The 16652-nt window shown below is 45.4% G+C and overlaps 1 protein-coding gene across 1 annotated transcript in view; it reads right to left on the bottom strand.

Annotated features, from left to right (window-relative positions):
- Positions 1-604: 604 nt before the first annotated feature.
- The window catches only part of CC2D2A (coiled-coil and C2 domain containing 2A), a 196974-nt gene continuing 180926 nt past the window's right edge, over positions 605-16652 (bottom strand). The window contains exons 34-36 of the mRNA XM_040335450.1: positions 7219-7277; positions 4181-4358; positions 605-868 (exon numbers count right to left, since the gene is read on the bottom strand). Of these exons, the coding sequence (XP_040191384.1) occupies positions 680-868; positions 4181-4358; positions 7219-7277 (426 nt within the window). The 3' untranslated portion in view covers positions 605-679. The remainder of the gene's footprint in view (positions 869-4180; positions 4359-7218; positions 7278-16652) is intronic.

Here is a 16652-nt window from a genome sequence, read left to right as displayed (position 1 = left end):
GGACTTGTAGTTTTGCAACAGCTGGAGGTCCGCTAATTGCATATCCCTGCTCTAGGGTCTTTGCTAAAAAAAAAACATATATAATGCTTGAGGGTTCTATGCAATTTTCTAGCAACAAAAAAAAAAAGAGGATTTTTACATGTAGGAGAGAAATGTCAGAATTGGCCTGGGTGGCAAGTGGTTAAGGAATGACCATTTTCTTAGTAAAAGGTACATTATTGATGTACTACTGCTATCAGTAAGCAGCTGTGAAAAATCTGTGTATGACAAGATGGATGGTTGGACATGATGGGCATCCATGAATGACTATTTGTGTGGAAAAGCCTCTCTAGCTCTGATCCCCGCAGAAAAGATGTGCAGACAAGACCATATCACGCTGGCTCATATTTGAAAATACAGCAGCACTCCATACATTCTGCATTACAGGAATTTGTTTCAGGTAAAATGGTACAGCTTCTAATAGGTAGCTTGTAAATCACATTTCACACACAAACATTCTAACCCCAACTCTATTTGTTAGAACATCTGTGTGAAAAGCATGTTTGCTGGGAATATTTTTAATACTGTACCAGTTTTGTTATTTGAAAGAAATCTATGGACCAGAGAGCATGTTAGATGATATATTTCCATTTGTGATGACAGCCTATGTTTACATAGTTGTAATAGTCCAATTTTTCCATCATCTGTTTCGAATCAGAGATGCAACATATATCCAGATGGAGTAGACATTCTTAGGATAGGGGTGAACATACACAGCCAGAGCAAACTCCACATTGGGCACTGCGTTGTTATGGACTCCGGTGCTGTACACAGCTTCTATGAGAGGGGTCACTTCTGAGAAGGCCATGTTTATTGGGAAGCCGGAAAACTGAAACAAAAACATCCGATTATTGCTCTTGTCATGTATAGTGAAACACGAAACTAAACAAAATGCAATGCTCTGTGATATGGTCCTACTATATGAATAAGTACCAAGTCCTCCATATTACAGCTGTTCTGTCCCTGTATGTGAAGACCATAGCAAAAATGGAGGTCCTAAAACTCCAGACTCTTCTCTTCATACACAGCAATGCTACTAATCATAGACTTCACTATACTGAACCAGACCATGAGTATTATCAGGCACAGCAAAGCTGATCTGAAAACAGATAGGGCTAGATTCAGAGAGAATTTACACCGGCGTATCTATAGATAAGCCGCGTAAATTTAAATCTGCGCCGGCGTATCTTCTTTCTGTATTCAGAAAGCAAGATACGCCGACATTAGCCTAAGATGCGACTGGCGTAAGTCTCTTACACCGTCGTATCATAGGGTGCATATTTACCCTGGCCGCTAGGTGGCGCTTCTGTAATTTTCGGCGTAGAATATGCAAATGACCTAGATACGCCGATTCACAAATTTACGTACGCCCGGCGCTATTTTTTTACGTCGTTTACGTTAGGCTTTTTCGGCGTAAGGTTACTCCTGCTATTAGGAGGCGCACACAATGTTAAGTATGGCCGTCGTTGCCGCGTCAAATTTTTTATTGTTTACGTTGTTTGCGTAAGTCGTTCGCGAATAGGGCTGGACGTAATTTACGTTCACGTCGAAACCAATGACGTCCTTGTGGCGTACTTTGGAGCAATGCACACTGGGAAATTCCACGGACGGCGCATGCCAGTTCAGGAAAAACGTCAATCACGTCGGGTCACCAAGAATTAATATAAAACACGCCCCCTCATCCACATCTGAATTACAAGCGCTTACGCCGGCCATATTTACGATACGCCACCGTAACTTAGAAGGCAAGTGCTTTGTGAATACAGCACTTGCCTCTCTAACTTACGGCGGCGTAGCGTAAATACGATACGCTGCGCCGCCGTAACTATGCGCGCCCCTACCTGAATCTAGCCCATAGTTTGTGCAGTGATCGATGACCTATTAAATTGTGTCACAGAAGCTACATTGTAAAGAATATATTAATATTCAGTCCATAATATAGCGGCCTTCATTCAGTATATGTTCAGTGCATATGCTCTTTATAAGTACATATGTGTATTAAAGGGGTTGTATGTTTTTTTTTTTTTAAATAACAAACATCTTATACTTCCCTCCACTGTGCAGCTCGTTTTGCACAAAGTGGCCCCGATCCACGTCTTCTGGGGTCCCTTGGCAGCTGTCTTGGCTCCTCCCTGCTTCTGGTAACCCCACTGAGAAGTGCTCTCCCAAGGGGGTTACCTTGCGGGCGTGCTCCCGAGTCCTGTATCCGGCATATATAGCCGCTGACTACAGGACTCGCCCCGCCTCCCGGCCCTCACGTCATTGGAGTTGATTGACAGCAGCGCAAGCCAATGACTGCGCCGCTATCAATCTGTCCAATGAAGAACGGGCCGAGAAGAGCCAAGAAGCAAGCGCGTTCTTGACGCGGGACTTTCGAGGGCTCAGGTAAATAAACGAGGGCTGGGGAGGGGGGAGGCGGTAAGTAGAGGATGCTTTTTCACCTTAATGCAAAGGGGTTGTAAAGGTTCATTGTTTTATTTTCCAAATAGGTTCCTTTAAGCTCAGGGCTAAAATGTTTAAGTCCTGAGCTACTAACCAGGCCTCAAGGGTTACTCACCACCAGTTGCCCCACTTAGCCTGCCCCGCCCCTAATTTCGCCCCTAAACACGCCCTCAAATTATCTCATGAAATTACACTTAAATGTAGGCAGCCCGTGTCCACCACATGCAGCCCGTGTCCACCACATGCAGCCCGTGTCCACCACATGCAGCCCGTGTCCACCACATGCAGCCCGTGTCCACCCATTCAGCCTGTGTCCACCCATTCAGCCTGTGTCCACTGTGCAGCCTACCTGTGCAGGGGAGGAGAGGAACAGGAGAGTCGCCCAGGTGATCAGAGCGCAGCAGGGGGAACACAGTATAACAGTTTTCATTTTAATTGCTGTGTTCCCGCCGCTCAACGTCATATTCAGCCCTGGCCCAGGAACTTTGATTGACAGATCACCCGTCACCAGGATTGGACGGGTGATCTGTCTATCAAAGTCCCGGGACCAGGAGGTGGGGCTGGATCTGACAGCGAGCGGCGGGGAACACTGCAATTAAAATGAAAACTGTTATCCTGTGTTCCCCGCGCTGCGCTCTAAACATCCGGGCGGCTCTCTCTCTTCCCCCTCCACGGTCACTGGGAGAAGGACTCCCATTCTACACAGGCTGCCGGCGGTGCTCGCCCCCCCCCCCCCCCGGCTCCCAGGCAGCCCTTCCTTGTCAGCCCACAAAATCCACTCGAAAATGCGAGCAGGCGAGTGGATTTTTTGAGGGCTGTTTAAGCTAGTGCATTGTTGAATGAATCACTTACCTTTTCCTTCGATTTCCCTTCTAAATGTTTTTTTTTTCTTTGTCTGAATTTCTCACTTCCTGTTCCTCCGTAAGCTTTCCACCATCATCCGAGCCGTTCTGGCTGGGGGTTAGTCAGCGTGCTCGCCCCCTCCCTTGGGACTACAGTGTCTCCCCACAGGGATGTAGTCCCAAGGGAGGGGGGCAAGCACGCTGACTAACCCCCAGTCAGAATGGCTCAGATGATGGGGGCAAGCTTACTAAGGAGGAAGAGGAAGTGAGAAATTCAGACAAAGAAAAAAAACATTTAGAAGGGAAATCGAAGGAAAAAGTAAGTGAACCAACAATGCACTAGCTTAAAGGAACCCATTTAGAAAATAAAAAACGAATCTTTAAAACCCCTTTAAGGTGAAAAAACATGAAGATTTTGTTTTGGGTGCCAACATGATCTCTCGTATGACATCAGTGCACAGGAGGTTCTAGTAAAATCTTTCATGAAAGCCATCAGTCCAATTCAGAGCTTGTGACATCAATCACAATGAAGCTGAACAAGCTCTGCTTCAATGTCCTGGAACTAGCAGGTGGGACAAAAATCAGAAACCATAACAGATTTCCCTTATAGGGAACCTGTCTGGATAGAAATATGGACATTTTACTTACCAACATTTTTGAACAAGCAAGCTACAGGGACTGTCATCCTTATTTCAGTGAATCAATCACCCAGAACGAGCATTCTAACACCTATTATGTACATGCTTGTTTCAGGTCAACAACTAGTAAAGATGAGAATGGCAGCCCTGGAGCTTGCACCTTCAAATGCAAGCCAACACTGGCAGCAGCCATCATTTTGTTTGGCTAATAAAGCTCACCCTGTAATCTCCTAGTTGTCTCTGCAGTTCCGCCCGGTGGTCCTCCTCCACATCTTTGCCGTAGTTTTGTTCTAGTAATGGCAGGAAGTGTCTCAGAGTAGATGTGCAGTATCTGTTCCAGCGAGTAGGATGTCTCGGCCGCCATTCCATAATCTTCTCTTTCAGCAGTTTCTCAATCCTTACAATAAGAAAGCAGTTGGAAAATCATCAATATTACAAAAAATACATGGCCAGTGTATTCCATCACAAAGTGCCATTTATCACTTTGATTGCATCTGATCCTGTGTGAGGTATGGTGAACCGACCATCCATTGGCTTCCTATATATGGGGGCATTAGTGGTAAGATTTCCTCTCTAGAGTTTACAGCTTTGCACCCCAACCAACCATGAAGTGTCATGCATCTCTGTAATGTGTCAGAAATGGAAAATAAACCTTGAAGAGTACATTTCTTTGTACAGTGTTATTCTAGCGGGCAGACCTAAGATATACTAAATGCTGGAATCAGCTAGCTAAACAATAAGCAGGTAGGAGATTCTACTCACTGGCCCCTGCCAAAAGCTTAAGTATCAGTTTTCGGAGAGCTGGTGTTAATACAATTTTAGAAGTCTATAAATATTGCGTGTGAAGGTTTGGTGGAAGCCACTTGGATGAGTGCTGAAACTTCAACATTACTTTAATGGGCATGACTAAGGCTTTGGCTGAAAGATGTTAGGCCTCGTACACACGACCGAGAATTTCGTCGTAAAAGAAATGTTGTTTTTCTCGACGAGATTCTTGTCAAGCTTGACGATATTCTTGTCAAGCTTTCCTTGCATACACACTATCAAGACAAAATCTCGTCTTTCTCAAACGCGGTGATGTACAACACGTACGACGACACTATAAAGGGGAAGTTTGATTCCACTGGCGCCAACCTTGGGGCTGCTTTTGCTAATCTTGTGTTACCGCGTGTTAGTAAAAGTTTGGTGAGAGACGATTCGCGCTTTTCAGTCTTCGTGCTTTTCAGTCTGTTACAGCGTGACGAATGTGCTATCTCCATTACGCTACTTTTACCGAAGGTGCGCTCCAGTCTCATACTTTATTCTGAGCATGCATGAGTTTCTAAGCATACACACGAACGTGTTTCTCGTTGTAAATCAGCCGACGAGAAAATTGAGACTCCCGACGAGAAAAAAAAAAAAAGAGAGCAGGTTTTCTTTTTTTCTCGTCGAGATCCACAACAGTTTTCTCGACTAAAAACATACACATGACCGTTTTTCTCGGCAAAAAAGCTCTGCCAGCAGTTTTCTTGATGGTTTTTGCAGAGAAACACGGTTGTGTGTACAAGGCTTTAACGTTCTGCTGGGTTTATTTGGATGTACCAGATTGCCTATCTTTTACCAAATAAAGTATTGTGAAGGATTGTTATCAGACTCCAGCTCTCCCTTTGAATTTATGTTTTAGAGGTGTACAGGAACCTAAGCTGTTGAGGTTGATGTCCTTGACATTGATTGGAGGTGGAGATATTCTTGTGATATTCCTATTTCTAAAAGGGTATACTTGAATGTGACTTACCAGTACTATTTATCCACAGGTATTAATCAAAAACTACAAAGAATGGTTTTCCAGCTTTTTCTACAATATCTGTTATCCACTCTTTGCAGCTTTTGATGCATCCACTCTAAATCCTGTGAGCAGGATAAAGCTGCAGTGCAGCTCCACATAACAGACTGGGAAAGTATCACAAATGCTTTAATTCTTTTGCAGCCATCTTTGTCGAGTTTTGGAAAAAATTTGATTTTTAATAACAGCTTACCTGTAAAATCCTTTTCTTGGAGTACACCACGGGACACAGAGTCCAAGTCATTACAACTATACGTTCACCACTATGTAATGACTTAGACTCTGTGTCCTGCTATAAACATGCACTTTGTTACATTGCTTTATTACATAGTACTGAGTGCACTGTATATAAAGAAAACTGAAACAGAGGTGCTTTACCAAAATTTCTAACTTGTTTATGACTTCAGAGTGGCCATGCTCTCTAGAGCAGTGTTTTCATTTGGAAATGCCAAGTGAGATGTGCTAAATGTCTGCTATCTTACAGTTTAACATGGTCTTAACAGCCCTCAAAAAATTCCACTCGCCTGCTTGCATGGGGGCAGCCTGGGTTGAATTGGAGTCCTTCTCCCATCGATTGCAGAGGGGAAGATAAAGGTCAGCCACCCGGATGATCAGAGCGCAGGGAACACAGCGATAACAGCTTTCATTTCACATTGCTGTGTTCCCCGGGGCTCGCTCTCACATAAAGCACTGCCTCCTGGTCCCGGGACTTTAATAGACAGATCACCCGTCCAATCCTGGGATGGGCGATCTGTCAATCAAAGTTCCCTGGCTAGGGGGCGGGACTGTATGTGACGTTGAACATCAAGAACACAGCAATTGAAATGAAAGCTGTTATTGTTATGTTCCCTGCGCTCTGATCATCTGGGCGGCTCTCCTATTCCTCCTCCCCTGCACAGGTAGGCTGCATTGGTGGGCGCAGGCACGCTGCATTGGTGGGCGCAGGCAGGCTGCGTTGGTGGGCACGCATAAAGTTGTTGTTTATATTTATTTTTATAACTTAATTCTGCATAAAACATTTAGAGCCGGTTCACACTGCGGCGGCACGACTTCGGGGCGACTCGGCAAGGCGTCCTGAAGACGACTTCAGAGACAACTTACAAAATTACTTCTGTATAGAAGTCAATGCAAGTTGCCCACGAAGTCGTACAAGAACGTTTTTCTAAGTCAGAGCGACTTGCGTCGCTCCTATTAGAACGGTTCTGGTGAATAGAATGGGACACGACTTGTCAGGTGGCTGAGTCGCCCCAGTGTGAACCGGCTCTAAAGTGCCATTTCATGAGATAATTTATGAGGGCGTGTTTAGGGGCAGAATGAGGGGCCGGGGCAGGGTAAGGGTTGGATGGGGCAACTGGTGGCGCGTAACACTTGAGGCCTGGCTAGTAGCTCAGGACTTGAAATTTTGAGCCCTGGTCTTGGTATATATTTCCTTTACCTGTCTTGAAGTTCCGATGCAGCAGCCTTATCTGTGCGATGATATATTAGTTCTTCTGGCTAGGAGATAAACATATATACATACAGGATTTTATTATATTTTAACAAAACCACTTCTAACTCTGAAAAGACTACTTTAAACCTCTTAAGCATTATAAACTTTCATCTTAGTCCTGTCTAAAAGCTGACTTAACAAGGCACCTGCTATTACTTTTGTACGATAGAAGAAACTTTTCTGTACTCCTCTGTTGTTGCTTAAAGGGGACCTTCTCCCACAAATATCTCAAAACATTACAAAGGGGTGAACGCCCCCAACAGCGCACCACCCCAAAATAGCTATGTCACTCTCACTAATAACCAAAGTGAAATGGGCTAAAAAAAAGTGGAACCAGCCATGGCAACTGTAGATGGCCAATGCCCTTCCAAACAATCAAATATATGATAAAACTGTGTGCAATGGCAATCAGGAGAAATATATATATATATATATATATATATATATATATATATATATATATATATATATATATATATATTTTAGAGAATGTATAAACAAAGGGAGTATAGAATCAATAAGGTGAGTAGCCAACTAAGCTAATCACAAAAAACCTAAGTATAGAGGTGCAGCTTGAAACAGACATGGGTGAACACTGAATCACTGTGAAGACCAGTTCTGTTCCCTCTACCCACGTACATCACTTCCTCTATTCAGGCATGTGCAAGTTTCCATTGGTCTTTACCAGTACCTATCGAATTACACAGACTTGCAGTGATATGTAAATGCATGGGAAGTTTGTGCGTTTACTTATTAGTCACAGGTCTCTCTCTGTGAGTTCCCTAGACCTGGAAAACCCACGGCCTATCTACATATGCACAGGCTCATGGACCAAGTATGTGTTTTTTCATTTGCATGCAGGAACAGTTATTAGGCATTAGAGATAACATTTTAGTAAGGTAGGGTGAAGTTCCTCTAAGGAACTGAGCCAATATCCTGGTCCGACTCTGAAAGTCTTTGAAACATAACAGCATTTATGGGGCAAAATTAAAGGCACTATATAAAAGGCCTAATTTCTGGATTTGTGGTGCCATTTGTTAATCCGCTGTACACTGCAGTATTATTACCAATTTAGCAACTTAACCACTTGCGGATTGGCAAACGCTGATATACGTCGGCAGAATGGCACGGCTGTGCAAAGCAATGTACCGTACCTTTAAATTTGCCGCTTTGCAGGTGTGCATGCTGTGGGAGCGGCACACCCGAAGTTCGCCGGCGGCCCGCGATCGTCTCATGGAGAGACGGTCAACACTGAGGACAAGGGGGCACTCTTTACGTCTAGAGGAAAAGAGATTTCACCTCCAAATACGGAAAGGTTTTTTCACAGTAAGAGCTGTGAAAATGTGGAACAGACTCCCTCCAGAGGTGGTTCTGGCCAGCTCAGTAGATTGCTTTAAGAAAGGCCTGGATTCTTTCCTAAATGTACAGAATATAACCGAGTACTAAGATTTGTAGGTAAAGTTGATCCAGGGTAAATCCGATTGCCTCTCGGGGGATCAGGAAGGAATTTTTTCCCCTGCTGTAGCAAATTGGATCATGCTCTGCTGGTTTTTTTTGCCTTCCTCTGGATCAACTGTGGGTATGGAGTTGGGTGTATAGGATTTTACTGTGTTTTTTATTTTGTTTTTTTATTTTTTGTGGTTGAACTGGATGGACTTGTGTCTTTTTTCAACCTGACTAACTATGTAACTATGTAACGGGGAGATGCCTATATACGTCGGCAGAATGGCACAGCTGCGCAAAGCAATGTACCGTACCTTTAAATTTGCCGATTTGCAGGCGTGCATGCCCGTGGGAGCGGCACACCCGAAGTTCGCCGGCGGCCCGCGATCGTCTCATGGAGAGGCAGAACAGGGAGATGCCTATGTAAACAAGGCATTTCCCTGTTCTGCCTAGTGACATGACAGTGATCTACTGCTCCCTGTGATCGGGAGCAGTGATCAGTGTCGTGTTCTATTGAGACCACCCCCCCACAGTTAGAATCACTCGCTAGGACACACTTAACCCCTTTATCACCCCCTAGTGGTTAACCTCTTCCCTGCCAGTGTCATTTACACAGTAATCAGTGCATTTTTACAGCAATGATCGCTGTATAAATGACAATGGTCCCAAAATAGTGTCAAAAGTGTCCGATGTGTCCGCCATAATGTCGCAGTCACGATAAAAATTGCTGATCGTTGCCATTACTAATAAAAAAAATAATAATAAAGATGCCATAAAACTATCCCCTATTTTGTAGACGCTATAACTTTTTCACAAACCAATCGATATACACTTATTGCAATTTTTTAAAACTAAAAATATGTAGAATAATACATATCGGCCTAAACTGAGAAAGAATTTTTTTTTATAAACACATTTTTTGGGGATATTTATTATAGCAAAAAGTAAAAAATATAGCTTTTTTTTTTAAATTGTTGCTCTGGCCAGGAAGGGGGTAAATTCATCCGGGGCTGAAGTGGTTAAAGGTGTTGTAAACTCAAAGAGTAATGCAGCGTACACACGACCGTTTTTCATGACGAGAAAAAATAGGATTTTTATAACAGCTTACCTGTAAAATCCTTTTCTTGGAGTACATCACGGGACACAGAGTCTTAATCATTACTATCTGGGTTATATTCCACCATCAGGTGCTGGACACTGGTGTAATCAATTAGAACAGGAAGTTCCCTCCCTATATAACCCCTCCCATACTGGGAGCACCTCAGTTTTTGTCCCAAGCAATAAGTGTCCCAATATCCCCAAACAAGAGGGGTGGGGACTCTGTGTCCCGTGATGTACTCCAAGAAAAGGATTTTACAGGTAAGCTGTTATAAAAATCCTATTTTCTTTATCGTACATCACGGGACACAGAGTCTTAATCATTACTATCTGGGATGTCCTAAAGCAATGCTTACTGAGGGGAGGGAGACACCAACAATGCAGACTGCCATCAGACACGAGGACCTCTAATGCTGCCTGCCGCATATTGTGCCAACAAAAAAAGGCTGCATCCTCCTGCCGTCTTATGTTCACTTGATAGGATTTAGTGAACGTAAGCACAAACGACCAAGTTGCAGGTCTGGCAAATCTGAGTCATAAAGGCTTGGTAATGCACCCCGCATGAAGTGCTTACTATCCTGGTAGGGTGCACCCCAAAAAGAAACAGGGGGAAGCCCTCTCTATAAACCACAAGCCTGAATAATAACCTGATGAATCAACATTTGACAATAGTTGATTTAGACGCTGCCTGCCCCTTGCTGGGGCCTCCTGGTAGCGCACCAACATCAGTCTTCCGTATCCGAGCAGCCGCTTCAGATAGGTCTTGACCTCCCTTACTATAACGAGAGAGCGCATAGCCATTTTAATAGCCGATCTGAACACTGCCCGCCCCATCTAGGGGCTTTCTGGCAACAAAACGTTAGGTTTCTATATCTGAAGACTGCTCTTATCTTTATTAAGAGAAAGCAATAACCTCTCCTTCCGCGGATCAAGGTCCTGAAAAAAAGGAAAAGGAAGGCAAGAATATCTTAATTCAAATGAACACTGGATCCTTCTAGCCAATAAGGTTGGGTGAGTATTTAACATCACCCTTCTTGTACAAATAATTAAGTATGGCTCTATACAAAGAAAGTTGCCAATACTCTCTTGCGGAGGCAGCCGCAACCAAGAACACCAATTTCCTCTTTAGAAGGATAAAGGGAAATATTTATGGTGCATCAGCCCAAGGTGCTGACTCTGTAAGCCAGCATACTGGATCCAATCCTCCGAGCACAAGGGCGCCTTAACTGGCGGACTTATACCTGTCACCCCTTGTATAACGGCCCAGATCAAGAGTGTGCCGAGATCGGACCCTTGATGGAACTTAAGGCCAGCTCCATCTCTTTTCCAATGTAGAAAGGTAAGAATTTTACCTAGGACCTACTACCAAGGATTCCACCCCTTGGTTTCACACCAGGAATATGGGCCTTCCATATCCTAGGATATCTGGTCCTGGAGGCCAGCTGTCCTGTATGAATCAAGGTAACTGCCACTGATTCTGTACGCCCCGATCCTCAAGAATGCAGGCTATAACAGCCAGACCATTAATACCCATGTATGCAAGACAGGATGTAACCCTGCAAAGCAGGCCTGGACAAGCTGTAAGGGATCCTGGGTCCTCTACGATCAGTTCTGCTGTCCCTGCGCAGTAAGGTTGTATGGGCTATGCTGGAGCAATTAAGCCAGCTTCCGTTCTCTTCTGATGTAGCATGGAAGCCACGAAGGTTGCGGCCCTGGGGGGAGAGAACACATAAACCAGCGACAACTGGGCCCCCAGGGTCACTAAAAAATCTGTCCCGCATGCGGGTGGATCCTTTGGCCTTGACACAAAGTTGTTCAATCTCTTGTTGAACCTGGACGTCAACACCCTTTATGTGCAGGGTAACGTTTCTGTGACATTTGGTCAGAAAAAAGTCGGGGTGTAGAGGCCAATCTCCCGGACCCGATTGTTGATGGCTCCAGCCTGCCAATCTAGCATTCCATGAAATGACAATTGACAATAGGCAAGGCACAAGCTCTTCTCTGGTAACCAAAGTAAACCACTAGAGAGGCATAGTCAGATTGTATTCAGACAGAGCAACCCTGTAACCTAAACGTTCAGGTCCTTAAGCCGGATGCTCCATCCGTAGCTCTAGAAAGCTAGCAGATAAGGCTCCCTAGGAGCTTGACCACCTTCCCTGTGCCGTGGTCTCTTCCAAGCCTGGATTCTATCCCTAGAGGCCAGTCCTCGCAACCTGCTCCCAGGTAACGGGTATGAAGGATATTCCCTTTTGCCAATCATTCAGTTAAGAACCCTAAACTGAAATTCCAGCATATCCCTGGGACAAGACTCCTAGGATAATGCTAAGTTAGGATCCACTCGTTCCAGGCCGACAGAGCAAAGTTTATATCAGCCTTGAATAAAACTGAGCATAGGGAACTGTGTTTGAATAAAGACGGCATATTCCCTCTAGACTGGGATCCTAACCCAGGAGTTCCAGATAATTAATCATGCTGGACTCCCCTAGGCCCAGCCATGCTACTGACTGATCTGTCAGCACGGGTTTGCCTCGGAATGACATTACTGCTATACCCTGGGCCTTTAGCCCTGCTAGAGGCGGGCCCTAGCAGCCTTGTAAATAAACACACATGCAAATAGCTCCCCCTATGTGCATGTGGCAACCTTTTTAAGCCATATGCCTCTATGGAAGCGTGTGTTCATAGAAGCGTGAGTTCATAAGAATATGTTTTCCGCAAACACACAAAAAAGGGGGCGTGCTGTATACACGCATACATATAGCATGTGAGCTATGAACAAGCATCCTGCAAGCAAGTATGCGCCTATGTAAGGCCAAGGAATCCTGTATAATTAAGGAAACCTAATTATAATGCCTCCTAAGTCAAACTCTAGGCAAACATGCATTCTTATGCGATTCAGCAAATTTTCATGCGATCCAACATCTATGCATCTTAACCACTTCCCGCCCGGCCTATGGCCGATTTACGTCCGGGAAGTGGTTATGAAATCCTGACAGGACGTTCTAGAACGTCCTGCAGGATTTCATGCCGCGCGCGCCCGTGGGGGCGCGCATCGCGGCGATCGGTGATGCGGGGTGTCAGTCTGACACCCTGCATCTCCGATCTCGGTAAAGAGCCTCCGGCGGAGACTCTTTACCACGTGATCAGCCGTGTCCAACCACGGCTGATCACGATGTAAACAGGAAGAGCCGCCGATGGCTCTTCCTCACTCGCGTCTGACAGACGCGAGGAGAGGATAGCCGATCGGCGGCTCTCCTGACAGGGGGGGTTAGCGCTGATTGTTTATCAGCGCAGCCCCCCCTCGGATCGCCACACTGGACCACCAGGGATGCCCACCCTGGAGCACCAGGGTGGGCAAAAAAAAAAAAATGACAGAAAAAAAAAAAAAAAAAAATGACAGGAAAAAAAAAAAAAAAAAGCATAAAGAAAAAAAAAAAAGATGCCAGTCAGTGCCCACAAATGGGCACTGACTGGCAACCTGGCAAAAATCAGTGCTGCCACCCCAGTGTCCATCAGCGCCACCCCAGTGTCCATCAGCGCCACCCCAGTGTCCATCAGTGCCACCCCAGTGCCACCCCACAGTGCCCATCCATGCCCAGTGCCCACCTATCAGTGCCCATCTGTGCCACCCATAAGTATCCATCAGTGCCGCCCATGAGTGCCCATCTGTGCCGCCTATGAGTGCCCATCAGTGCCGCCTATGTGTGCCCATCAGTGCCGCCTATGTGTGCCCATCAGTGCCGCCTATGTGTGCCCATCAGTGCCGCCTATGTGTGCCCATCAGTGCCGCCTATGTGTGCCCATCAGTGCCGCCTATGTGTGCCCATCAGTGCCGCCTATGTGTGCCCATCAGTGTCGCATACCAGCGCCGCCAATCAGTGCCACCTCATCTGTGCCCGTCAGTACTACCTCATCGATGTCCATCAGTGCCATCTCATCGGTGCCCATTAGTGCCGCCATATCAGTGCCCGTAATTGAAAGAGAAAACTTATTTACAAAAAAATTAACAGAAAAAAATAAAAACGTAATTTTTTTTCCAAATTTTCAGCCTTTTTTTAGTTGTTGCGCAAAAAAAAAAAAATCGCAGAGGTGATCGAATACCACCAAAAGAAAGCTCTATTTGTGGGGAAAAAAGGACGCCAATTTTGTTTGGGTACAGTGTAGCATGACCGCGCAATTGCCATTCAAAGTGCGACAGTGCTGAAAGCTGAAAATTGGCTTGGGCGGGAAGCTGCGTAAGTACCTGGTATGGAAGTGGTTAAGCACTCCTGTGCGGACAAGTACCCTTGTGGGACCAAGGATTCTTGTATGATCGAGCACCACTGTGCGATCCAGCAATTTTATGCAATTAAGCCTTTTAATGCGATTTTTGGCATTTTTGCGGACACAACCTCTCTGTGTGACCAAATATGCCTGAGTAATCCAGGACTCGGGTGATCAGATAACCATGTGTGAACCCGCATCTTTATGCACTCGAGCATCTTTATGCGATTTCAGACCTTTTTGTGGAAAAAAGCCTCTCTGTGTGACCAAATATCCTTGGGTAATCAAGGATTGTGGTTTGTCAGGTAAACCTGTGTGATTCCGCATTTCTATGCACTCCAGCATCTTTATGCGATTTTAGGCATTCCTGTGGAAACAAGCCTCTCTGTGTGACCAAATACCCTTGGGTAATCAAGGATTCGGTTTATCAGGTAACCATGTGTGATCCCGCATCTTTATGCGATTTCTGGCACTCCTGTATAAAACAAGCCTCTCCGTACGACCAAATATCCTTGGATAATCAAGGACTCGGGTTATCAGATAACCATGTGTGATGTCGCATCCTTAAGCCCTTAAGCATTTCCATGCGATTTTAGACATGCCTATGGAAACAAGTCTCTCTGTGTGACCTAAATAACCTTGGGTAATCAAGGACCTGGCTTATCAGGTAACCATGTGTGATCCCGCATCTTTATGCACTTAAGCATTTTCATGCGATTTTAGGCATTCCTGTGGAAACAAGCCTCTCTGTTTGACCTAAATAACTTTGGGTAATCAAGGACCTGGTTTATCAGGTAACCATGTGTGCTCCCGCATCTTTATGCACTTAAGCATCTTTATGCGATTTTAGGCATTCCTGTGGAAACAAGCCTCTCTGTGTGACCTAAATAACCTTGGGTAATCAAGGACCTGGGTTATCAAGTAACCATGTGAGATCCCGCATCTTTATGCACTTAAGCATTTTTATGCGATTTTAGGCACTTTGCTGTGATTAAACACCCTTATGTGAACATATAAAATCATACGAACAAAATAACATGTCTCTTTATGTGATCAACAATAAAACATGCTTTGTTACCGGTTTTTACCCCACATGCATTTTGAACATTCCAAACCCATGTACTTCATGCAAACATGTGGAATGTAAAGAGACAGTTATGTTCTGCAGATGTGCGTCTCCGCAAACCTGCAACGTTAGCCATGTGCACAGCAGCAAATGTGCACCCCCCCTGTTGTGCATTCGGTTAGCCTGAAGCCAACACCAGGATGAGGACTTTAAAGAGACAGAGGCTCTGGCCGTCTAGGCTAAGTGAAGTTATATGCAGCTTGGATCTCTGAAAAGACTGCAGCTGCAACCAGAGCTTTTGGGGCTTCTGATAGTTTTCTCCTCATTAACACCTGTTATCTGTTCTCTGACAGTGAACCTTCATCCTCAGGTCTTTCAATCCCTTGTTTGAGGATTTAGAGCAGGGAAAGGGACACACCCTGTTTTCTGCTTGTGAGGCTGCTGTGAATATAGCAGTTAACCTCTTTTAGACCTATACATGCAATGCAACAAAACATATGCAGAGTGCTGCAATGTTGGGGGAGGCTCACGCCTGACAGGGCTGATAGCTAATTATGTGAGCTATCTTAAGTCTCTACAGGGGAGGATAGTATCATGCAAGCATGATAAAAAGGGCCACCAGATTTAGGTGGTGATACCCCTTCCTACCCCTGAACCCTCTTTTACGGGGAGACAAAAGAGTCCTAAGCAAAAAGCAGAGGAACTTTAACCCTGGTGCATCAACAGCTGAACTTAGTCTAGCAAATAATGCTTGCTAACACAGATAGATGCCGAGTAGGTGTCTTAAATGAATCTGTATCCAATTTCCACAAGGTGCTTACGTGCTCAAGCTACCGTGTCCCCCTGGCTTCTCTGACGTCTGGGCCTTTTGAAGGGGCTGCCCTGCGTCTGCACCATGAGCCGGAGCACGTGCGCCAGCGGCAACCACATCGGAGATGAGGGAGATCCCCCAAGGAGCCGTAGAGACTACGAGGGACCCCCCCCATCGTGGCAGAGCCTGAAGCGGAGGCAGTAAGCCGCACCCTAGATCAGCTAACCTTGAGCTTCCGTTCCTGGAAAGCATGGCAAGCGAAACACCCGGCATGTCCTCTTAGGGCCCTTCGTGGAAAACAGATAAGACATACTCATGTAAGGGTACCAACCTCCTGAATGGGAGATCTATGGGTATTACAGCCATCCTGTCTCAACAGACATAGTGGTTTCTTTGCCAAGGCACACATGCATTATAGGCAAGACCCAATAGCCCCTTCAGCGGAGGACTAGGACCCACTAGGGGAGGTATATGGGTGCCAGAGCCATCCTGTCTCAAAAGACTTTGTGGTTAAGTTGCCCATGCATAGAAGCATAAAATAGGCGAGACCCATAATCCCCAATGGAGAACCCACTGTCGGACCAAGTCCCGTAGGTACCTCCGCTTACCTTTCCACGCTGCAGGGTATTGCAAAGCAAGAGGCCCAGCCTTTACCCCTCAACGCGGGCTTCGTCTCAGACCTTCAGGGACTGGGGTCCATAG

The sequence above is a fragment of the Rana temporaria genome, chromosome 1 (genome assembly GCF_905171775.1).
Source record: "Rana temporaria chromosome 1, aRanTem1.1, whole genome shotgun sequence".
NCBI classification, from domain to species: domain Eukaryota; kingdom Metazoa; phylum Chordata; class Amphibia; order Anura; family Ranidae; genus Rana; species Rana temporaria.
Note: the sequence above shows the minus strand (reverse complement) of the source record. Positions and strands in the feature narration are given on the sequence as shown.